Source organism: Tachysurus fulvidraco, chromosome 4, assembly GCF_022655615.1.
Source record: "Tachysurus fulvidraco isolate hzauxx_2018 chromosome 4, HZAU_PFXX_2.0, whole genome shotgun sequence".
Classification (NCBI taxonomy): domain Eukaryota; kingdom Metazoa; phylum Chordata; class Actinopteri; order Siluriformes; family Bagridae; genus Tachysurus; species Tachysurus fulvidraco.
Window position 1 is genome coordinate 22,385,580 of NC_062521.1, and position 19,632 is coordinate 22,405,211.

The 19,632-nt window shown below is 38.3% G+C and overlaps 1 protein-coding gene across 1 annotated transcript; it reads left to right on the top strand.

Annotated features, from left to right (window-relative positions):
• Positions 1-15,420: 15,420 nt before the first annotated feature.
• rtn4rl2a (reticulon 4 receptor-like 2 a) lies at positions 15,421-19,258 on the top strand. The gene is made up of 3 exons (XM_027145819.2): positions 15,421-15,664; positions 16,085-16,311; positions 16,703-19,258. Exons 1-3 carry the CDS (start codon positions 15,421-15,423, stop codon positions 17,792-17,794), a joined length of 1,563 nt encoding a protein of 520 aa, XP_027001620.2. The 3' UTR covers positions 17,795-19,258.
• The last annotated feature ends 374 nt before the right edge of the window (positions 19,259-19,632 follow it).

A 19,632-nucleotide genomic window follows, 5' to 3' on the forward strand; every position in this document is an offset into this window, starting at 1 on the left:
CATGGTAACATACCCTGTCCAGTATGCTCCTGTGCTACAAGAAGCTACCTACATGTCTGGCCACCAACCTACAATGCTTTTTTGGCTCCCATGGGATCCCATAGGATTATAATCTTAATGCACATCTTTAGCGTCATACATGAACTGCTGTTGAGGAGGTCGGTTTCATTAGTGAACATTTAAAAACTTCAGCAAAAAGAACTGTGTTATGTCTATAATGATCTCATAAATTATACTTAATAAGTTGCACAGGAGCCTTTGTTGCATTATTTCACTTGACAATTTCCCCATGAACATGATATGTTGTATGTTCCTTCCTTTTAGCCATTTATCATTTCATCATGGTGCACGGATTGTGTCAATGGCTCACTTTTATATAATTGTTGAATTTTTCTGAACACAATTTATACAAAATAATTTTTCCATAGATTAGGTTATAAACACTAAATTATCTCTGGAAGATCGAAAACAGACCAGGATAGCTAACTAGTTATCATGAGCACTGCCAACTTGTGTTGCCAAGTATGTGTGGGTTCTCCACCAAACTCAGCTGCTGTTGATCTGCTGCCATGGGTAGATTTTTTTTATTTCTTGGTGGGTGGTTTGACTTTTGCTCATATTAGATATATTATATCTACAAGAATGCAAGATATTTGCAAAAATGTCTGTTGTTACCTCTTCCATGAACACGTGCAGAGCAAAAAGTCTTTGTGGGAAGTATTTTTGTCGTCTATGATCCTCGAACATCTCGCACTTATACTTTTCAGCACATATAAATGTATAAATCAAAGAATTTTAAAATATATGTTAAAGTCACTGCTGGTAATCTTACTGCCAGTGTTAGATACTTAACTAGCTTGATATACAATGCATTTAATTATAAATTTGCATGTGGGTGGAAAACAGGACTACCAGAACATACACAATTTGGTAAATGTTGCAAGCTAACTATTGTGTTTGTGTTTCTGTGTTTTATTATTAGAGTAGTCTTTCAATGGTTTGACATTTGAAAACTCATATTTTTTTGAATAGTAGCAGTTAGAGGTCATTTAGATTGCTGAATATATTGTATGTTAATAATAATTCACACATCTAGAGGCATCACACAAATGCACTCATAGTCATGGCTCATACACTGTAATGCAAATACTTCTATTGTCAGCTTTGCTTGATCTCTCTCTCTCTCTCTCTCTCTCTCTCTCTCTCTCTCTCTCTTTTTTTGTGTGTGTTTCTGTTGCCATGTTTTTATATCTAAGTTGCAACCAAATGTCCTCCTAAGAATAGGAATATCTGAGTTTATATATATATTTGTTGGGTTTTGTTTTGTTAGGTTTGTTGGGTTTGCCAGGTGTCATAAGATTATGATTTTAGCATGGTGTAGCATTAATTAGATGCATTAATGATCGTGCCAATGGAAGGTTCTCATAAGGACTGTACGACAAACATGTCTGTGTGCACATTACACAACAGCTTTAAACCTTTCTCAGAAACACATCTCATCTCAATATACTGTACCATCTCAGTCAATATACCATCCTTCCTACACCAGGTCACTGCTTCTAGGCACACACACACACACACACACACACACACACACACACACACACACACACACACACACACACACACACACACACACACACACACGTCCATGTCTCCGGTTTGATGTCATGTTTGACGTCAGCTTCCAGTTTGAAGTCAGATTCCCATTACCTTGTTAGAGGCGGTTTGTTTCACACACTCACTCTCCAGCTGTGCTTGTAGGGAAATATCAGTAGGAAGGCAAGGCTAGAATGTTGATTGTGTGCTTAGTCTCTTTCTTCTTATATTTACTCTATTCCGGTGTTGTGCATATTAACAAGGGAGAAATAGATTTGATTTCAGAGGGATTGGGGATGGACGAAGGAGAGAAAGTTATCTGTAGGCTCTGCAGGAAATCAATATGAGGTAATTGAATGTTCTTGCAGTGGCGTTCCGCAACCGTTAGAGGGAGTGAAGAGCTGAGGTTTCTGCACAAATATGGGCACAATTCACACCCCAATCTCTCCTCATTATTCATTATTCAATTACCTCACACTGAGTTCCTGAGCACATAGATTTAAAGCAGCAGTAAAGCAAATACATTTTAGGCACTAAACTGGGATTTTTAAGGTACAAATGCTACAGTCACTGTTGTAATGGTACTAAATGTAGATGTCTCTCTTTTGTTAAAATAGCAGGAAATTTTGTTAAAATTTCATTAAAGAAACAGAAACATCATTAACACAAATGTTCACTCTTGTAAGGCTACATTTGTACTATAAACTGTACAGTATCTTTATTTTATTACAGTCTGTGCATCTATTGTACTGTACAGTACATATTTTCTAGCAAATCCTATTGCAAGATGTAAAAATATGCTTCTTTGCTTATTTGTTTTCTCTCTCTCTCTCTCTCTCTCTCTCTCTCTCTCTCTCTCTCTCTCTCTCTCTCTCTCACACACACACACACACACACACACACACACACACACACACACACACACACACACACACACATTAAAGACCTCTTTTTGCGTCATAGTCTCGTTGCAAGTTAGCCGGGGGTGATGCACTTCTTTTTCTGGAACTCTCCAAAGCGTCTTTCAGTGGAGTGTGATGTAACATATTTATCTCCCCTAAAAAAACTAGTGGGAGTAAACGGGGAGGAGAGAGAGGGAGAACGTCAGAAAGAGAGTGAGAAGAGGAGAGAGAGCAAATGAGTAGTCTTTGCACATACGTGTGCTGGCTGTCAGTTTTCAGGAACCAATGTGTATGTGATTGCTTTTCCACAGGTTTCGTCACTCAGATGTCTACAGTGAGAAGAAGCACTGAGTTCACTTCATTCACATCTGTTACAATTCCCCATCTTTTCTTTTTCCATTTCTTTGTCATAACTTGTCCCTTACTGACTACCAGTTCTGTTTGTTTTTTCTTTTCTACTCTCTCTTCTCTCTCCCACTCGAGCTCGCACACTCCTCCCTCTATTCTTTCTTCTATCTCTTGGTGTCTGTTGGTGTCAGTGTTGCGTTTGTATCTGCGTCATCTGTGAGCCTGTGTCTCAGTCACTGGACTGGGTTAAAAATAAAGAGCAAGCAACGCTCTGTGTGTGAATGTACATTTCAGTCCAGACTAACACTACATGTGTTTATTAACACATGCTAGTGTGAAGCATCTGTACCAGTACAGCAGCAGTGTCTCGATTAGTGGGTTTACAACACTAGAGGAAGCATAAGGTACACTTTACACATAGAATATTATTTCAAAGATCATAACAATGAGACAGATCACTGGTAGGAGGCAGTAAATATGCACAAATCAAAAATGAATGGAAAAAAAAGGCCAGATGCTTGTTATACAGACAGTGTATATAGTGAACCTTTAATATACAATTAAGGGACACAATTAAACTTCAGTGTACCTTTTATGGCACATTTACATTGTAAAAAAATATCACAGACTGCGCATTCTAGCCACTTGCCCACATACAGAAAGTACAGAGGACATGCTTTCTTTATGACTACAGCAAACAGACACACACAGACACACACAGACACACACAGACACACACAGACACAGACACAGACACACACACACACACACACACACACACACACACACACACACACACACACACACACACACACAGGAAACGGAATGAACATCAGAAGAAGGTGAAAGGTTATCATTTTTAACAATATGAGAAGTTTCATTATTGGCAGAAAAATTTAACTAGAAAAAGAGAAAGAAAGGCTAAGCTAAAATATGTTCAGTGTGAGAAAAGGCAAGAACATGAGTGCGAGGGATGGGACGAAGTGAGAAACATATTACGAGGGGAGGTGGGGGGGTTAGACACACAGGCATCATCACGCACAGTCTACTGAGGTAGGAGAGGCAAGAGCGCAAGAGTATATGTGACGTCAAATATTGCCAGCCAATACTGTATCATCTCATGGTGATCAAGGAAATTAAGGAAGAAAGGATCAGAGTTAGAAAAACAAGTGTACAGAACTACTTATTTAGCGGATGTGGGACAGAATTGCAGTATTACAAACAAAAATAAAACTTTTTTTATAAATCAAAAATAGGAATCAAATGTAGAAGGTAAATTATGTCACTTTAGATAAGTCTTTCTTAATAGTGCAGTAGTGAGATTTAAAGAAAAAGTAATACACATAACAAATGAACTTGATCAGCAGACACATATTTAAAGACTGATGTTTGCTTCTTTATTATTACACTGAATCCTCTAGAGCATCTTAAACAAGAGAGTGAGAAGAAAAAAATCACACCTCCTAATTGTTTTTTTTAGGAGATATGGGTTATATTTCTATAACAGTTCTGGCTGCAAGGTAAATTACAGGTTTATGTTAATGCACTTGTTTCTATAGTAACAGCTCACTCAGAGGAATTTGTAAGACAGATGCTCCACATAATCTAAGACTAATAATCAAAATGTTAAAAAAGTTTATAATTTAACAACATAACACGTCTAATCACTGATATCATAAGGTTTTATTTAAGTACATGTTTATTGAACGTATACAGAAGGAGTCTCCGGTGGTAGCACTTTTAATGGCGATAGGTTTTGCAATAATGATGAGTCTTCAGAATAGAGACCTTTACAGATTCTGGTTCCTTTATAAATTAAACTTCAATTAAATTAAACTTCATAGAATATTCTGTGGAATAGAATATTCCACAGAACGTTTGCCATGTTGTTCTTTATTTAATAAAACATTGTAATATTCAATTAATAAAAAGTATGGAATCACTGGAAATTTGCTTTGATATTAGTGGATTTAAACACTTTGAGACCGTAACTCTGCTCTTCATCATGCCAAATAAATCCCCAAGTATTTTATTCTTTACGCAGATAACAGGTACATAAATCATTTTCCTATAATATGCTTCAAACCACATACAGATTGTATTTAATTTCAAAATTGCTGATATGACATTCAATATAGTGTGAGCAAACCTGTCTGATAAAGTTTTGAAGTTTTATATTTTAACATTGTTGTTCAAAGTAAGCATATGGAGATTTGATGATGTAAAGAATCTTGTTTCTGTATTTATTGCTTTTAAATGCAGTAATAAGTATTTTAAATAAATATTCTGTATATGGCTTGATGATGACTTATATACTTTATGGTTATCCTTAGATTGTGTCATATAGTATTTTCACTAAATGATTCATTCACATCTCAAGGTGTTTCATCCACTGGGAATTACTGACGTAATCAATAACATTCTCAGTAATACCACTGAGCACCAAACTTCTGCCTGGTCTACCTGAGTTCCAAAAGCAAACTAAGCTAATTTAGAAATCCTGACATGACCCCTGGATGGTTCTTAAAACTGGAATCAGAGATTTATAAGTCTAAACATGTTCTCTTCACTTTCTGCCAGCGATCAATAAAATATCTGCCTAGAGGAGAAACTTCTGTCTCTGAGGAACTGCAGGCTTTGTAAGCGGTCAAGTCTGTCAGTTCAGACAGTTCTTTCTGCTGCACTGACATTCAGGTATTCTATCCTTGCAATGTGTTTTGGGGCCATTGCCTTGAGGGAAAAACTACTACAGAGGACTTCAAAACAGCTATGATGCTGCAAAGAATTTACAATAAACAACTAGATAAAGCTCTGGGTTATTGATCAAATGATTGGGGTTTATGCCCCAGCACTGCCAAGCTGCCACTGTTTGACCCTTGACCAAACCCTTAACCCTCTCTGCTCCAGGGGCGCTGTATCATTGCTGAAGCTGGGCTCTGACACTAACATTTTAAGCTGGGATATTCAAATAATAAGAATTTTTGTACTGTTACAGTATGTATATGTGAGAAATAGACTTCTGCTTCTTCTCAAATAACATATATCCCAGTACATTTGCTCATTTCGTTGATCCTTTTTTAAAGCATCAGTCAAATAAGCAAAAGCACTGAATAAGCAAAGCAAAATTAAAACACTAAATGATAATCAATGAAAGTTAGTAGAGCTCATACATCTGTTCAGAGGTAACATGTTCAACATTTGAGCAACCATGTTGATAATAAAAGACTAATTGTTTCCAGTGTTATACAGTAATACAGTGTTTGAATATGATTTGTCAGAAAATGATGATCAGTTATCTATGACAGACGCTCTAAAAACCATGCTGACTACAAGACAAATCATAGGTTTATATTAATGAACTCATTCATGTAATAATCATTATAAATTATTATCATTTCTGCAATGAAACCTTACACAGGGCTTGTGTACAATAAAAAAAAAAAGATTGTCATTTAAGAAAGAAAAATGCATCATTTCTTGCTATGGGGAAGCTTTCTGTACTGAGAGCTTTATTGTACATTTCTTAGTTAACGTGTCTTTGTGTAAGCATTATGTCAGTAAGTTTACTGCCATCATAAATCTTCATGACAGAAGGTTTTTCCCAGCAGTTTTTGTTCATGTGTCAGACTGAGAAAGAGAAAAAAGAGAGGCAGGTGAGGGTTATACTGTAGGTATGACGGTTTATTATATTATATTGTAATCAAAGAAAAAAATTCTTTGAAAACTTGTTTCATGGATTTTTGTGGGCAAATGTTTAAGGTATAAGAGGAATAAAACACACTATGTACTTGAATTCAGGCTGCATTTTTGTTTGGACCCAAAACACTAAATATCCATATGCTTCAATGAATAATCCTCACTTGTGAAATAACACCTACACTGTACATATGAGGCTAGTGTACTGTAGAACAGCATGCGTATTTCACACTCACAATTTTAGTGTGAAGCACCTGTATTAAGCTTTGAGCTCATGCTTGGTGTCTCAGTCTCCCTGAATCTCTGCTCAATTCATTTCAGCCTGCTATTTGTAAGTAAAATTATAAAAAGCTTCATTCAGTTAACAGTTAACCTGCGCAACAAATGTGATAAATAAAGACTCAAAACACAGGCAAGCAGTGCAGAAAAAGGACCCTGCAATGACATGCATCTGCATTATAAATATTTAAAGGAAATAAATGTGCTTTCCAGTTAAAGGAGGTTCTGTGGGTTAGGTTGACGTAATTGTTGGGAAAGAGCCTTCCGAGGAGAATGAGTCCCTGAATGTGTTTCAGTTACAATAGAAGTCAGCAATGTCTTTTTTTCCCCTTTATAATTAAAAGAGCTGTGCATTTGAAATGGCCCTTTAGTACATTTTCCTTAATTAGTTGAATTTGAAGGGCTTAGCTGAAGCTACCTCAAACAAACACAGCGTCTCTATTCAAGCTGTGTATGGAGAGTCGGAAATGACGGCAGGGGCTGACAAAGATGGAGAGCATGACTTGTGTTTTGGAAGGGCGGATGAGTGTGAGAGTGAGAAAGATAGTGAGAGAGAGTAGGCAGGAGAGAAAGACGGTGAGAACAATAATAAAGCATTCAATGGTTTCTGTCAAGACGTATAAGAGCAGCCTGAAAGCTTGTCGCTCAGTCGCTGTCAGAGGCGTAACCACATGTCTCTTTCTAATAAAGCTGCTTGTGTGTTATTGGGGATGATGCAGCAGTAAACTCCAAATACACATGTCTGACATCAGTTTCCTTTTTAGTGTTGCTATTTTGCTCACTTCATGAACTTAGGAGCACTGTTAAACCAATAGTTCATTAATGCACTCAACTTTACAAAAATATTAGTTTTTATCATTATCACCATTGAGCTATTTAGAGTTTCCTGTAAAGAAACAAAAATGTTCTATGTCCATTCCTGTACATAGAACAAGCCGGTGTGATTGTTTGTCTTTCTTTCCTCCTTTTTTAGTGTATTCAGAGGATTGTTTGGTTTAATTCTAAGCTTTTGCAGACTATTGAATTTTCAGTCGATGTGCAATTACTCTGAAATGCTTGTTGTTCTGAATTCATGCCTTTTTTGTTCAAACACAATACTAACACTTCTGATCCTAAGTGTGTTCATTTGGAATTGAGACAATACTCTGCAGGAATATAAATCTTTTGGCAGCCGCTGCCTTTGATGGACTATTTGTTGTTAAAGCTGATTAACTTTTTGGCGCATAATGACACGGAGTCTGTGTTCATCTGAAGCTTCTGAGACTAAAATTCCTGCCCCGCTATGACAGATCAATACAGATCAATACTGTGACAGTAAGAGTGTAGCTTGTAGTGCAGACAACAACAGGTGCTATGCAGTCTGCATTCAAAACAAGGTTATCTATTTCTGTTATTAGTTGGCAGAACTCTCAGCCAGCAAAATGCAGCAGATGAGAATAATTCACTTTTTATATACAATGGAAAAGAAGGCCAACATCCATGACATACGCTTCTGCTACTCGTGTTCCTATTCACACCATAATAAATCAGTTTGTATCCAACTCCAATACTATGTACTTTGCTCCCCTTCCACCTGGTCTCCTACACACAAAGAATATCTACCTTCTTTCTTTCGATCATGTCCGCCAGCTCTCTACCTTTCCCTGTCATTGTACCAACATCAGGAGATTCTGAGACCTATACTCCTGCCTTCCCTCTTCTCTTTTGGTCTATAAACCTTTCTCCCTCCTCTCCTTCCTTGACCCATTTTCTCCCAGCACCATGTAGTTCAACAGCACTGGTGGTGGTCACTGTTAACCCGGGCCTCGACCGATCTGTTATGGAATTCACACTGACGATTCACATAATTAAATTTGCCATCTTTTATGCCAGATGCCCTTCTGGTGCAATTCTCTCTATTTATCTAGGCTTGGGACCAGCACAGAAGTCACTGCAACCCCTGTGGGTAGATTAAAATGAACACTTCTTTATAGCACCTAAAATAGTTATGTCGCTTGCTTTATATATAGAACTACTAATGGTTCATTATATAGAACCATTATGATGGTTTCATTGGGAAAAAAAAATCAGTGGGGTTGTTTGAATTGTTTAGTTGTCCTAAACAGCAAAACTGTTCCCTCTTATTTCTCTTATTTTCTTATTTCTATTTTTCATTATTCAAAAATATTAAATTTATAAATAAATAATATTCCCAAAAGTAATGGCACTGATTTGGCATTCATTGGGTAAAAGTTCTACAGGCCATGTACAGAACCCCAGGGCTCTGAATAGAACTCTAAGGACTGGTCCTGAATTAGGTACAGTAAGATAGAATTACAGTATCAGTCTGCTGCTGTGTTTAGCAATACACTCTAGTTAGCATTAAGAATTCATGATAATTGTTCTTATTCTTGGCTGATCAGCTCATTACCCAATTAACAAAAACATCCTTATTGAAGACAAAATTGTAAACATTGATAAATATCTAGTGGTTTTCACATTTACATTTACATTTACATTTACAGCATTTGGCAGACGCCCTTATCCAGAGCGACGTACAAAATTGTCAAAACAGACAAAACAGACAAAACAGACAAAATTGTAAGCATTGATAAATATCTAGTGGTTTTCACAAGCTGTAATGGCAATGAAGTTTTAAAGGAAAAAGGAATCAAAAAAAGAAACACTGAATTTTAAACATGTTTTTTTATGTAAGTGGAAAATGCCTGTTCCAAATGACCCCCCAACATTAAAAATGTTGTATAATATTGGTCAGTTTCAGTGTATATAATTAGTGTAGTGTAATTAATGCAGGTAGGTTACAGTGAAAATAAAAGCAAAGTGAATGTAATAATCACACATTGGTCTTTTACACTGAATGTCTAACAAAAGCAAAACCCTGTACCATTAGCCCTTAACACACCCTACAGAGCACTATAATAAATGGAGGTTATAATTGAAGTAGCCTTGAACGAGTGTAAGCTGGCATTTTATTGCTTCCAGAGCAATAAACATCACAGAGTCTACAGAGACAGAGAACTCTTCTGTTACGCAGGAAGCCGATACAGCTGGTTATTACAGTATACTGTGTACACAGAAAATGTTCAAAAAGATTATTAATACTCGTAACAATCATTGTTTTCAAAATCATTGTTCTATTTTAGTTCTGTTGAATTAAATTGTATTAAGTGTTTTTGGCAATAGAAGCTATAGAAAAATGTAAAAGAAGATCCTTAATAAGCAAGGCAGAGTTGGCAGTGGAAAGAAAACTTTATAGGAAGCATACTCACAAGGGAACTCATGCTCTTCTCAGTTAGGATAGTGACAGATAAAACACAACTGGACAGACTTAACCACAAATTGGTTTGGGGGAGGTTTAAATCTTTAGGGTGTCTTGGTGGGACAGTCCACAGCAGCAGAGGATGACTCACAAGTGAAGAAAACAAGCTGAAAAAGTAACAAGATCAATTGAGCTTGCCAGGAGAGTGAGGGGGAGATAAAGCAGTAGATGTGTCAGGATCAGGCACAGACAACAGGAGTACAGGAGTACAGTTCTATCCGTGACACTATAACAAAGAGAACTAGCAGGTGAAACATGGATAAAGGCACTCTGGAACATCAGAGAGAGAGAACAACAGCACCAAAACATCCCAGTTTACCATATATCTATCTCTGCCACTGAACCCCCTAAATCTGTAACCTTACATGAGAGAAAAGCTAAACATGTAATGGCACTTGAATCTCCACGAATATTCTTAAACAATAAGAAGAATGGTAAATACTAAAACATCCTGACTAATACACATCCTGGTGCTGAAACATTGCCACAAAAGGTAATGACAATAAGACAAGAGGCGGGAAGGTAGGCACATCATTACTGCTACACGGCACACCTCTGGAGACAAAAATGAGAGAGAGAGTAGAATGAGAGGGTGGGGGAAATGAGAATGAAGACAGAGAATGTAGAGAGAGACAGAGAGGAAGGGAAGAGAGGGGAAAAAGATAAGCAGTTAGAGAATGCATGAAAACTGGGAGAGCGAACTCGAAGAGACCACAGCAGGGATTTGCATTTAATTATGTGTTTGCATCATTAGAGATACAGAGCATCGGTGGGACGCCTCGTCATATTCCTTCCTCACTACCAAAACAGGGAGCCGGAAAAAGGGGGCGGGACGAGAAGCCCATTATCACCGAGGTGGGTTATGTGTGCATACGCACGCACATCCAAGGTCCTTTGTTTGAACTTTGGTGCCCTCTTAGGGTCTTGATGTCTATATCACAGCATAATCTTGTTTTGTTAGATGACCAATGGCAAAAGAATAAGACAGAAAACCTCCTTTTCTTTGTGGCTCACTCCAGACACAACAAATGTCTTCAGCAAACTGTTATCAAACTCAGCATGCCAAAGCCAGAAGTCAAAACCCTGATATGATTCTTGGTGTAAGTGTTTGCTCACCCAATCTGCTGTCATTCACTCCAGAAGTGAAAGCCAGTAAATCAGTGTGTAACACAATGTGAATAAACTAGCAATAAAGAGATTTTGAGTTTTGTGTTTGAGCTTATAAACTACAAAGAGAAAGTTTCATTCATTCATTCATTCATTCATTCATTCATTCATTCATTCATTCATTCAATCACTCATATAAATAACAGCTTTTTGCTGACCAGGCTCATGGTGGAAGCTCTGACACAGGAATACAACCTGAATAGATCACCAGTCCACCACAGGGCATACATTCATTTAAACATACAGACATGTTTTAGGGACCATTAAGGAAACCTACACAGATACAGAGAGAAGAAATAGAAACTGTACACACAGACAGTAACCAAATTCAGGACCAAACCAAAGACCCTTCACAATCTGTACCTCTGCGCCACCTATTTTATGATATTTGAAATGTCCTTTTCCCCTTAATGTGATGAAACCCTGATGTTGTATAGCAGGGTTGCGTATTAAAACATGATACAATCTTACATTTTATTTGCTTTTCACATATTCTATACAGAATTTTAAGCCCCCAGGTTCTTAATCCAACCCATTACTGAAAATGTATGAAATTTCAGTTCCTACTATTTCGTAAAAGAAAGCACGACACATTCCAGTTAACCTCTGTGAATAACTGTAATCCTAATTCATTTAAAAGTTATGAAAATAGAAATTTCTTAAATAAATATATAATGTTCAGGGTCATTTTGAAGCATAACAGCATGCTCCATATTCACGAGGATTAGTTCTGCTAATGATTATTAATCCTCCTATTATTATTTCTCATTTCCTTACACACATAGAAAACAGACATGAGGGCATATGGGTACATACCGCATTCTGCCACTCGCCGTCAACAAGCCATGGAAGGGAGGGGGCACTTATTTTCTAGCCTATTTCCTCAGAAACAGGTTTAAGAGATTAGTAGAAATGCTCTCTGTCGGGTTTTGACTTTCTAAAAGCTGATGAAATTCTTGCTGCTTATTTCAGAGGTTAGCTCACACAGGCTAAAGCGTATTTAAAAGGACATTTTATTCATAATAATCCAATAAAACATAATGAAATCATTACAGTTATTTCTGTTGCAGCTTTTCAGAAATCCTGGCCCAGTAATGTCCTATATCCGTAAAGAGTTGTAAAAAAAATTCCTGCTATAATATGTGTGAAAACACATGCTTTACTCCTCCTACAGCTGGAAATTGCCTTGTTCAACCTCCATGTTCATAACGTCATTGCTAGCTCTCTGCCTTATTTGTATTTCTTTTATGGTGACGCATGAAGATGTCAGCTCTGTTTCAGGGCTAGTCTTGGAGGTGTTAAAAGTGCAGTGGTGGCCTAGATATACATAAATCAAGGGAAAATATTCAGCCTTGGTTGTCCCTGATCTTCATCAGAGACTACATCTCTGTCCCAAATGCAAAAAAAATATCATCCAGCTGCTGTTTATATAAGTATTCAGCTCTTTTAAAATGAACAGAATCATTTTTATATTAATCTTAGTATTATCTTAGTGGTGGTGTATCAACCATCCTACACTGAGTTTTACTTGTTTAGTTAATGTTTCTTCAAGCAATTATAATACTTGTGTTTATTGATTTTATGACTGCGCACATTGATTTTATGTGACTTATTCATCTCCTTGGTTGACTCCTTGATCCCAGTGAGTTAATAGTACTGATTACCAATTTTCTATTCACTTGTGACTACATTTTCTAACTGACTTGTCTTTAGATTTGTTTGAAATCTAAAGTTGTTTGAAAGTAAATTCTAAAAATCTGCACAGCGTTGGTTGAATTATGTATAGGATACGAGTTTGGCTTTCATCACACGAATAAAAAAAAAGTGTAGACTGATTTTTAATTAGCTATCTTGCTCAGGAGAGCTTGAAAATGTTTGACTTTTAGACAGCATTACTTTAATTAATAATTTAAAAAAGCACTTTTAAAGTCTTGCTCTTTGCGGCTCACTTCTCTTACTTTTCTCCAAAACCAGCACACATCACAATTGTAAACTATAGACATCATGTTTTTAAGCTTTTTGTCCTCTCATTACAAAATTGTTATTAATCCATCCTGGACAAAAATTTCCATCCTTGTAGATTTCTATAGTGTTATATGTCATGTAATCATTATTAATAAACATTCAGTGCCATAAGATCTTTTAGGAACGACTTTTTAAGGTCAATTTTTAAACATTCATTTTCTAATACGTTGTCACTGATTCTCCTTGAATATGGCTCTTTATGATTCTTTATGTTTATAATTATTTTGAGTGAAAATCACATATTTCTACCCTGATGTTTAGAGACAAATATAAATCTAATGCAAACCACATTACCACATCTTTTCAGTAAAGATTTGAACTGTGGTTTTTAAGACACCCCCCAACCTCAAATCTATTGGAAAACTCAGTTTGTTTCACTGATCATGTCTTTCACCTATCTGACTCCTTTGTTATTAATCATGCATTTATATTCTTTTTCATCTTTAGTCAGCTTTGAACTTTTGCTTCTCTGTCATTTGAGCTCTTTTACTCTCCTCCTCTCCAGCACGGATTTGTGTAAATGGTGTCAGTCATGCTATGCCTCTGGCTTGGTGATGATACATGCGAAGAGTCACGCATGCACACACAAACACACACACATATATGCACACATACAAACACACATATACACACAAACTGACACAAAACTCCCAGCTGGTTACTTGCTGTAGGTTGAGCGGGGAAAGCCTGTTTGTCCAGTCATGCATGTGTTGGTGTGGAGGTGGAAAAAGAGAGGGATGCGGTATCCAAAACTTGAAAGCGAGTGGAGGCGTTGTTGAATAACATGGACATCCTCAGGCTCTTCATGTTTTCTCTGCCTATCTGTTTGTCTGTCTGTCACTTTGTCTGTCTGCCTAACGCTGATGTCATTTTTTATTAAGAAACTTTAAGTGTATTTGACTGTAGCACACGAACAGAAAATAAAGTACGGCTCACATGTATCCTTTGTTTTTAAAGATACAAAAAATGTAAATGTGTCTTCAAATGTAGAACAGTGCTCATGAACGAATCTATTGGACTCAATCAATTATTTTAATCCAAGTTTAATCTGAGACTGAAACCAATTTTAAGTGTTAGTGTATGGTTCAACACACAGTATTATTTCATTTACCTTATGTGTACTTTATTTATTTATTTATTTATTTATAAATATTAAAAACAAATAACAGCTAAAAGTATGCTACATGCTTATCTCACCATCAAAAAATATTAACAACAACACTTTTAAGGTTCTTTAGTTGATTCTCTGGAGGAACCCCTAAAAGTTCTGTAAAGAACCATGTGGGTACCATCAAGTGTTTAACTATTAGAACGTGTTCCAAATCAATGAAACTTTAATTTAGCCAGTAAACGCTTAAAAATCATTTATTTGGAAGAGAGTAGGTTACGGACCTCACTTGGAGATCCAAGTAAACTGAACCCCTATACAAAGTATAACTTGGCCACTAAAAGCTTCTCACTATGACAGGCGCAGGAAAACCACTTCCAAATGATGCCAAGAAACGAGCAGCGTGCACACTTTTCTCCTGTCCTTCCCTCCTCTTCTCGGTCTAGTCATCATTAACGGGCATTATGCCCGCTCTCTCCCATCAACCGCCCCCCCCCTCCCGTTTTCTCGTGCGCGCGCGACTCGGTGACCATAACGCGAGTCTGTTGACCAATCTGCGCACAGCCCAACTTCCCTCTTGCCTTATCGGTTGCGCGCGCTCTCGTAGGACGGATGCACTCATTTACGTCCTCTATTCCTCGCTCCCATGTGTGCGTGCGCGCGCTTTCTGCGCTTTCTTGTGGGTTGCCAGATCGGTTCTACTGTATTTCATCCATTAACAGTGTAAAACACATTAAAGATACATATTAATCCAATATAAGCAAGCTTTTCCAAATAAAAATAAGTATTATTAAAAAAAAGTATACAAAGCGCAAAACATTACCAAATACACTCATAATTAGTTAATCCCACATGCAGTATCCAACCAATACCTTTCATTCCGTTACAGTGGCCCGGACACTGCGCAATCTGGCAACAATGCCCCTCCTCTTCCGTTCTTCCACCCCCTCGCTCGAGCCTGACCCGGCTGATGACGTATGAGAGATTCCGTGGTGCCCACCGACGTAGGCGCCGCGCCGCTGGGCGACTATAAACGGTGGCCGGTGCGAGCTTTCGGCACTCGCTCTCATCAGTCACTCCGACTAAGGAACCAGAGCATCAGCGGAGATAGCAAGGACCCACTCGCCTCCTTAAGGCTAGCTCGCTTTCGTCTTTGGTTCGGAATGGAAACTTCTCTCTTTACGCGGAGCCGACGGAGCTCCATGGCGCACGACTTTAAGAGTAAGTTACTTCTACAATTTGCTTTTTTCTCCTTGTGTACTATACTGCAAATATCTTTTGCACTAAAATGTTGTTCTGTTGTTGTATTTCAAGTACATTTTAAAAACATTTGTAATAAATAGGCAAAGGAACATGTGTTACGCAAACTGAGGAGAAAACTTACAAACTTGTGTAAAGCATTTTGTGGAACCACGATGACTGTTTTCATTTACTTTATACTTTATTTTATGAACATTTAGTCTAAACGTGTTAATGTTAATAAATGTTCAGATGTTCAAAATACTTTTTGCTTAACTGAAGTTGACTGTTGTGGGGTTTTGCCTGATTAAATTTATGGTAAAACAGAGATGCATTAGAACCAAGATCATGCTTTCGAGTCAGAGCTCATGTCTTAATGGAACATGCTATGTGTTTTCATAGGTGGTCTCTCGCTCTGGCTGGTGGTCTGGTTGGTTGTGATTAAGCCTGCACCTGTGCAGAGCTGCCCACACCTGTGTGTGTGTTACCCGACTCCCATGACCGTGAGCTGCCAGGCGCAGAACTTCACCTTCGTGCCCACCGGTGTCCCCTACGAGTCACAGCGCGTCTTTCTGCAAAACAATCGCATCACAGAGCTGAGAGTGGGCTCCTTTGGCTTTGGAACTCAGGTATGTGAGTTTGTAAGAGAAAATGTGAGAATGTAAGAGTTAGTATTTCTCTTGTAAAGGATTAAGTGTACATTTGTAACCTTGAACTAATTCTCTATTCTTACCTCTCCCCTTTTTCACCTGTTATCACTTTCTCTTCTATATATTTTTTTATTACTATCCTACTCTCATTTTTCTGTCTGTTTTTTTTTTTTACTCAAATCCATACTGTCTTTACCACTTTCTGGTCTTTCACAACTTTTATTTTTATTTACCTCTGCATTTCTCCTCTTGCTCATCTCACATTGTGTATTTCATTCTTCACACCCATCACTACACCCCTTTACCACCATCTTATTTCATTCACCTTCCCCACCTTTTTTTCTTGCACACTTGCTCTCCTGCTCTTCAGGTTCTGTGGCTCTTCTCCAACAACATTACCTGGATTGAGGCTGGTGCTTTCAGTGACCTGCATGATTTGGAGGAGCTGGATCTGGGTGATAACCCTCATTTGCGCCGCCTGGAGGGTGGAGCTTTCCGTGGGCTAGAGAAGCTGCAAAGTCTTCACATGCACCGTTGCCGTTTGGCCGCCCTCCCCCATGACATCTTCCACAAGCTCTACAGCTTGCAGTACCTCTATCTGCAAGAGAACCAGCTCCACTTTCTCCAGGATGACCTGTTTGCTGATCTTATCAATCTCAGCCAGCTATTCCTGCATGGCAACCGTATCCGCACCTTGTCAGAGAATGTGTTTCGTGGTCTGGTCAACCTGGACCGCCTGCTCCTGCACGACAATCGCATTCGTCAAGTCAACCGTCGCGCCTTCCGAGACCTGGGCCGCCTTACCATGCTCTTCCTTTTCAACAACACATTGGCTGAGCTCCCTGGCCAGGCAATGCGTGATGTGGAATCCATCCAGTTCCTGCGGCTCAACAACAATCCCTGGGCCTGTGGCTGTGAGGCTCGCCCACTTTGGGAGTTCTTCAGGTCCAACCGCCTCTCCAGCTCAGAGCTGCTCTGTGCCACTCCTGCTTCCCGCCGTGGCCTGGACCTCCGCTTCCTGCGTGAGATGGACTTTGCCCTGTGCCCCCTGCCAGACCCTGGCTCCCTGGCTGGATCCACCACCACTACCTTCAGCACAAAGACCCGCTGGTGGTTCTCCAAGAACAAGCCTGTTAGCTCCACCAAGGGTATCTTTGAAAAGAGCTCAGAAACCATGAAAGCCCATCCCTTCTCTGGTGGCAAACCCTCAATCACATCCACATCCACGAAGTATGAGCTGGGTGAGGAAGAAGCTCTGCTTCCTAAGTTAGAAAAAGAAGAGTATTGGGCCAATTATGGCAATGAGGATGCAGGTATCACCTCGCTGCGCTGCTTCGAATTGGAATGCCCTGACTTTGACACCATCCCACCCTTCTCTTCTTCATCTTCTTCTTTACCGTCCGCTCTCTTGCTAGTTGTTATGTCCATCTTGACTGTATCTCTCCATCTTCTCTTTGGCTGAAACTTAGTAACTTAGTAAGGGATCTTGATCCCTCATTTCTTCTTCCCCTCCTTGGAGAAATGAAGACCCCTTTTACTCAACCTAACTACCATATACCTGATTCCTGTTTAACTTCTACCTTAACTGTATCTTTGTTCTGTTCAGTTTGAGCCTCTAGGCTATCTAAGCAACTAGAGGGCACTACACTGATTTAGGGTACAGTAGGGGAAGCAGGGAATTCGGGGCAGGTACTGCAGTGCAGGCCATTTTCACAATGGAAGGGAATGATAGCTACTACCAGAAGGCTTGTTAAGTCAGCAGGTACACTGTCCTCCTTCCGTGTGGACATTTCATATATATCACAGTCTTTATGGACTGGGGATATATGGTTCCATCCTAGGTTTATGTACAACATTTGTATACTTCTGCCATTTTTGGCTGCTATTAGTGCTATTTTGGCTATTGTAAATGCTGCTTGTGATGGTCCTATGACTATAACTGTCTTTATAATTGCAGCTAATACTGTTACTCAAAGTGCTACAGTTTCAGTGCTACTATCGGCACTGCTTACAGTAATGTTAGGTAGACATGGTTTCTAACACTATACTGGTTTTATCAGTTAAAGGTATTAACGGTTCTTTAGATTACATTACAAATTTAATCAGTAAATTATATTTAAATAATAAATATAACAGATGTCAAAGGATATCAAAAGGTTAATGGAAAGCAGTGTGATGGAATATGAAAGCAGAAAGAAAAGGTATTAAAAGTGGTGAGGAAAATCTTTGTAAGGATAATTAGAGATAATTAGATAATTAGATAGCAACAAAGAGATCAAGAGAGAGAGAGACACACAGACAGAGGGAGTGCAGAAGAGAGAGAACACGAAAGAGACAGAGAGATAATAAAAGTGAGACAGTATGTAAGAGAAGTAGAACACAGTCTTCTGAAGGAAGAGAAATGCAGAACATGACTTTTTTTCTTCTCATTTGTCTTTTAAAAGCAATTAATCATCTGTAATATCTTGTAAATATACCATGACATCATCATCAACGGGAAAGCTGTACATAGAGCAAAGAAAGTCTCATGTTTACCGATCTGTTGGTTTATGTTTACTGATCTCTGATTGGTTCAGAATGTGACTGATATCATTTCTGTTGTCACTGATTAGTAAGATCAACCTGTCAGCAAGAACTGCTGTGAATGTATTTGACTCATGTCTTTTATGTGAAACTTTGTCATGGATGTTTTTTCAATTTTTCCCTTTTTTTCAAATATAAAGAGATTTGACTATTACTTTGCTCACTGTGAGACTCTCCTTTTGACCTCTAAGAATACAATTATTGTAAGATTTAGAACAAAATCAAAATTACATGAGAACTTCATACCAACAATCAACCAACCCAAATCCCCCAAGATTAACCAATGAGTTAATTCACAGACTTTCAGTCAATGGATAAAAAAATAATTTCTAAGAAATATCAATGACTAAAAAAATTTAATAGACCTTGATATCAGTGAAAATAGAGGAAGAGAGTTAAGAGACTAATGACCTGAAAAAAAAGCTTCTCTTCTCTTTCCTTCACTTCTTTTCTCTTCTCTTCTTTTCTCTTCTCTTCTCTTCTCTTCTCTTCTCTTCTCTTCTCTTCTCTTCACTAATTTTCTCTTCTCTTCACTTATTTTCTCTTCTCTTCTCTTCTCTTCTCTTCTCTTCTCTTCTCTTCTCTTCTCTTCTCTTCTCTTCTCTTTCCTTTCCTTCTCCAGCTGTGCTGTGAAATCCTTAGGCTCTTTATTTATCACTCTCTCACTGCCTGCCTAAAGAGATACCAAGGATCCAGAGGATATAGAGGGAATTGGTG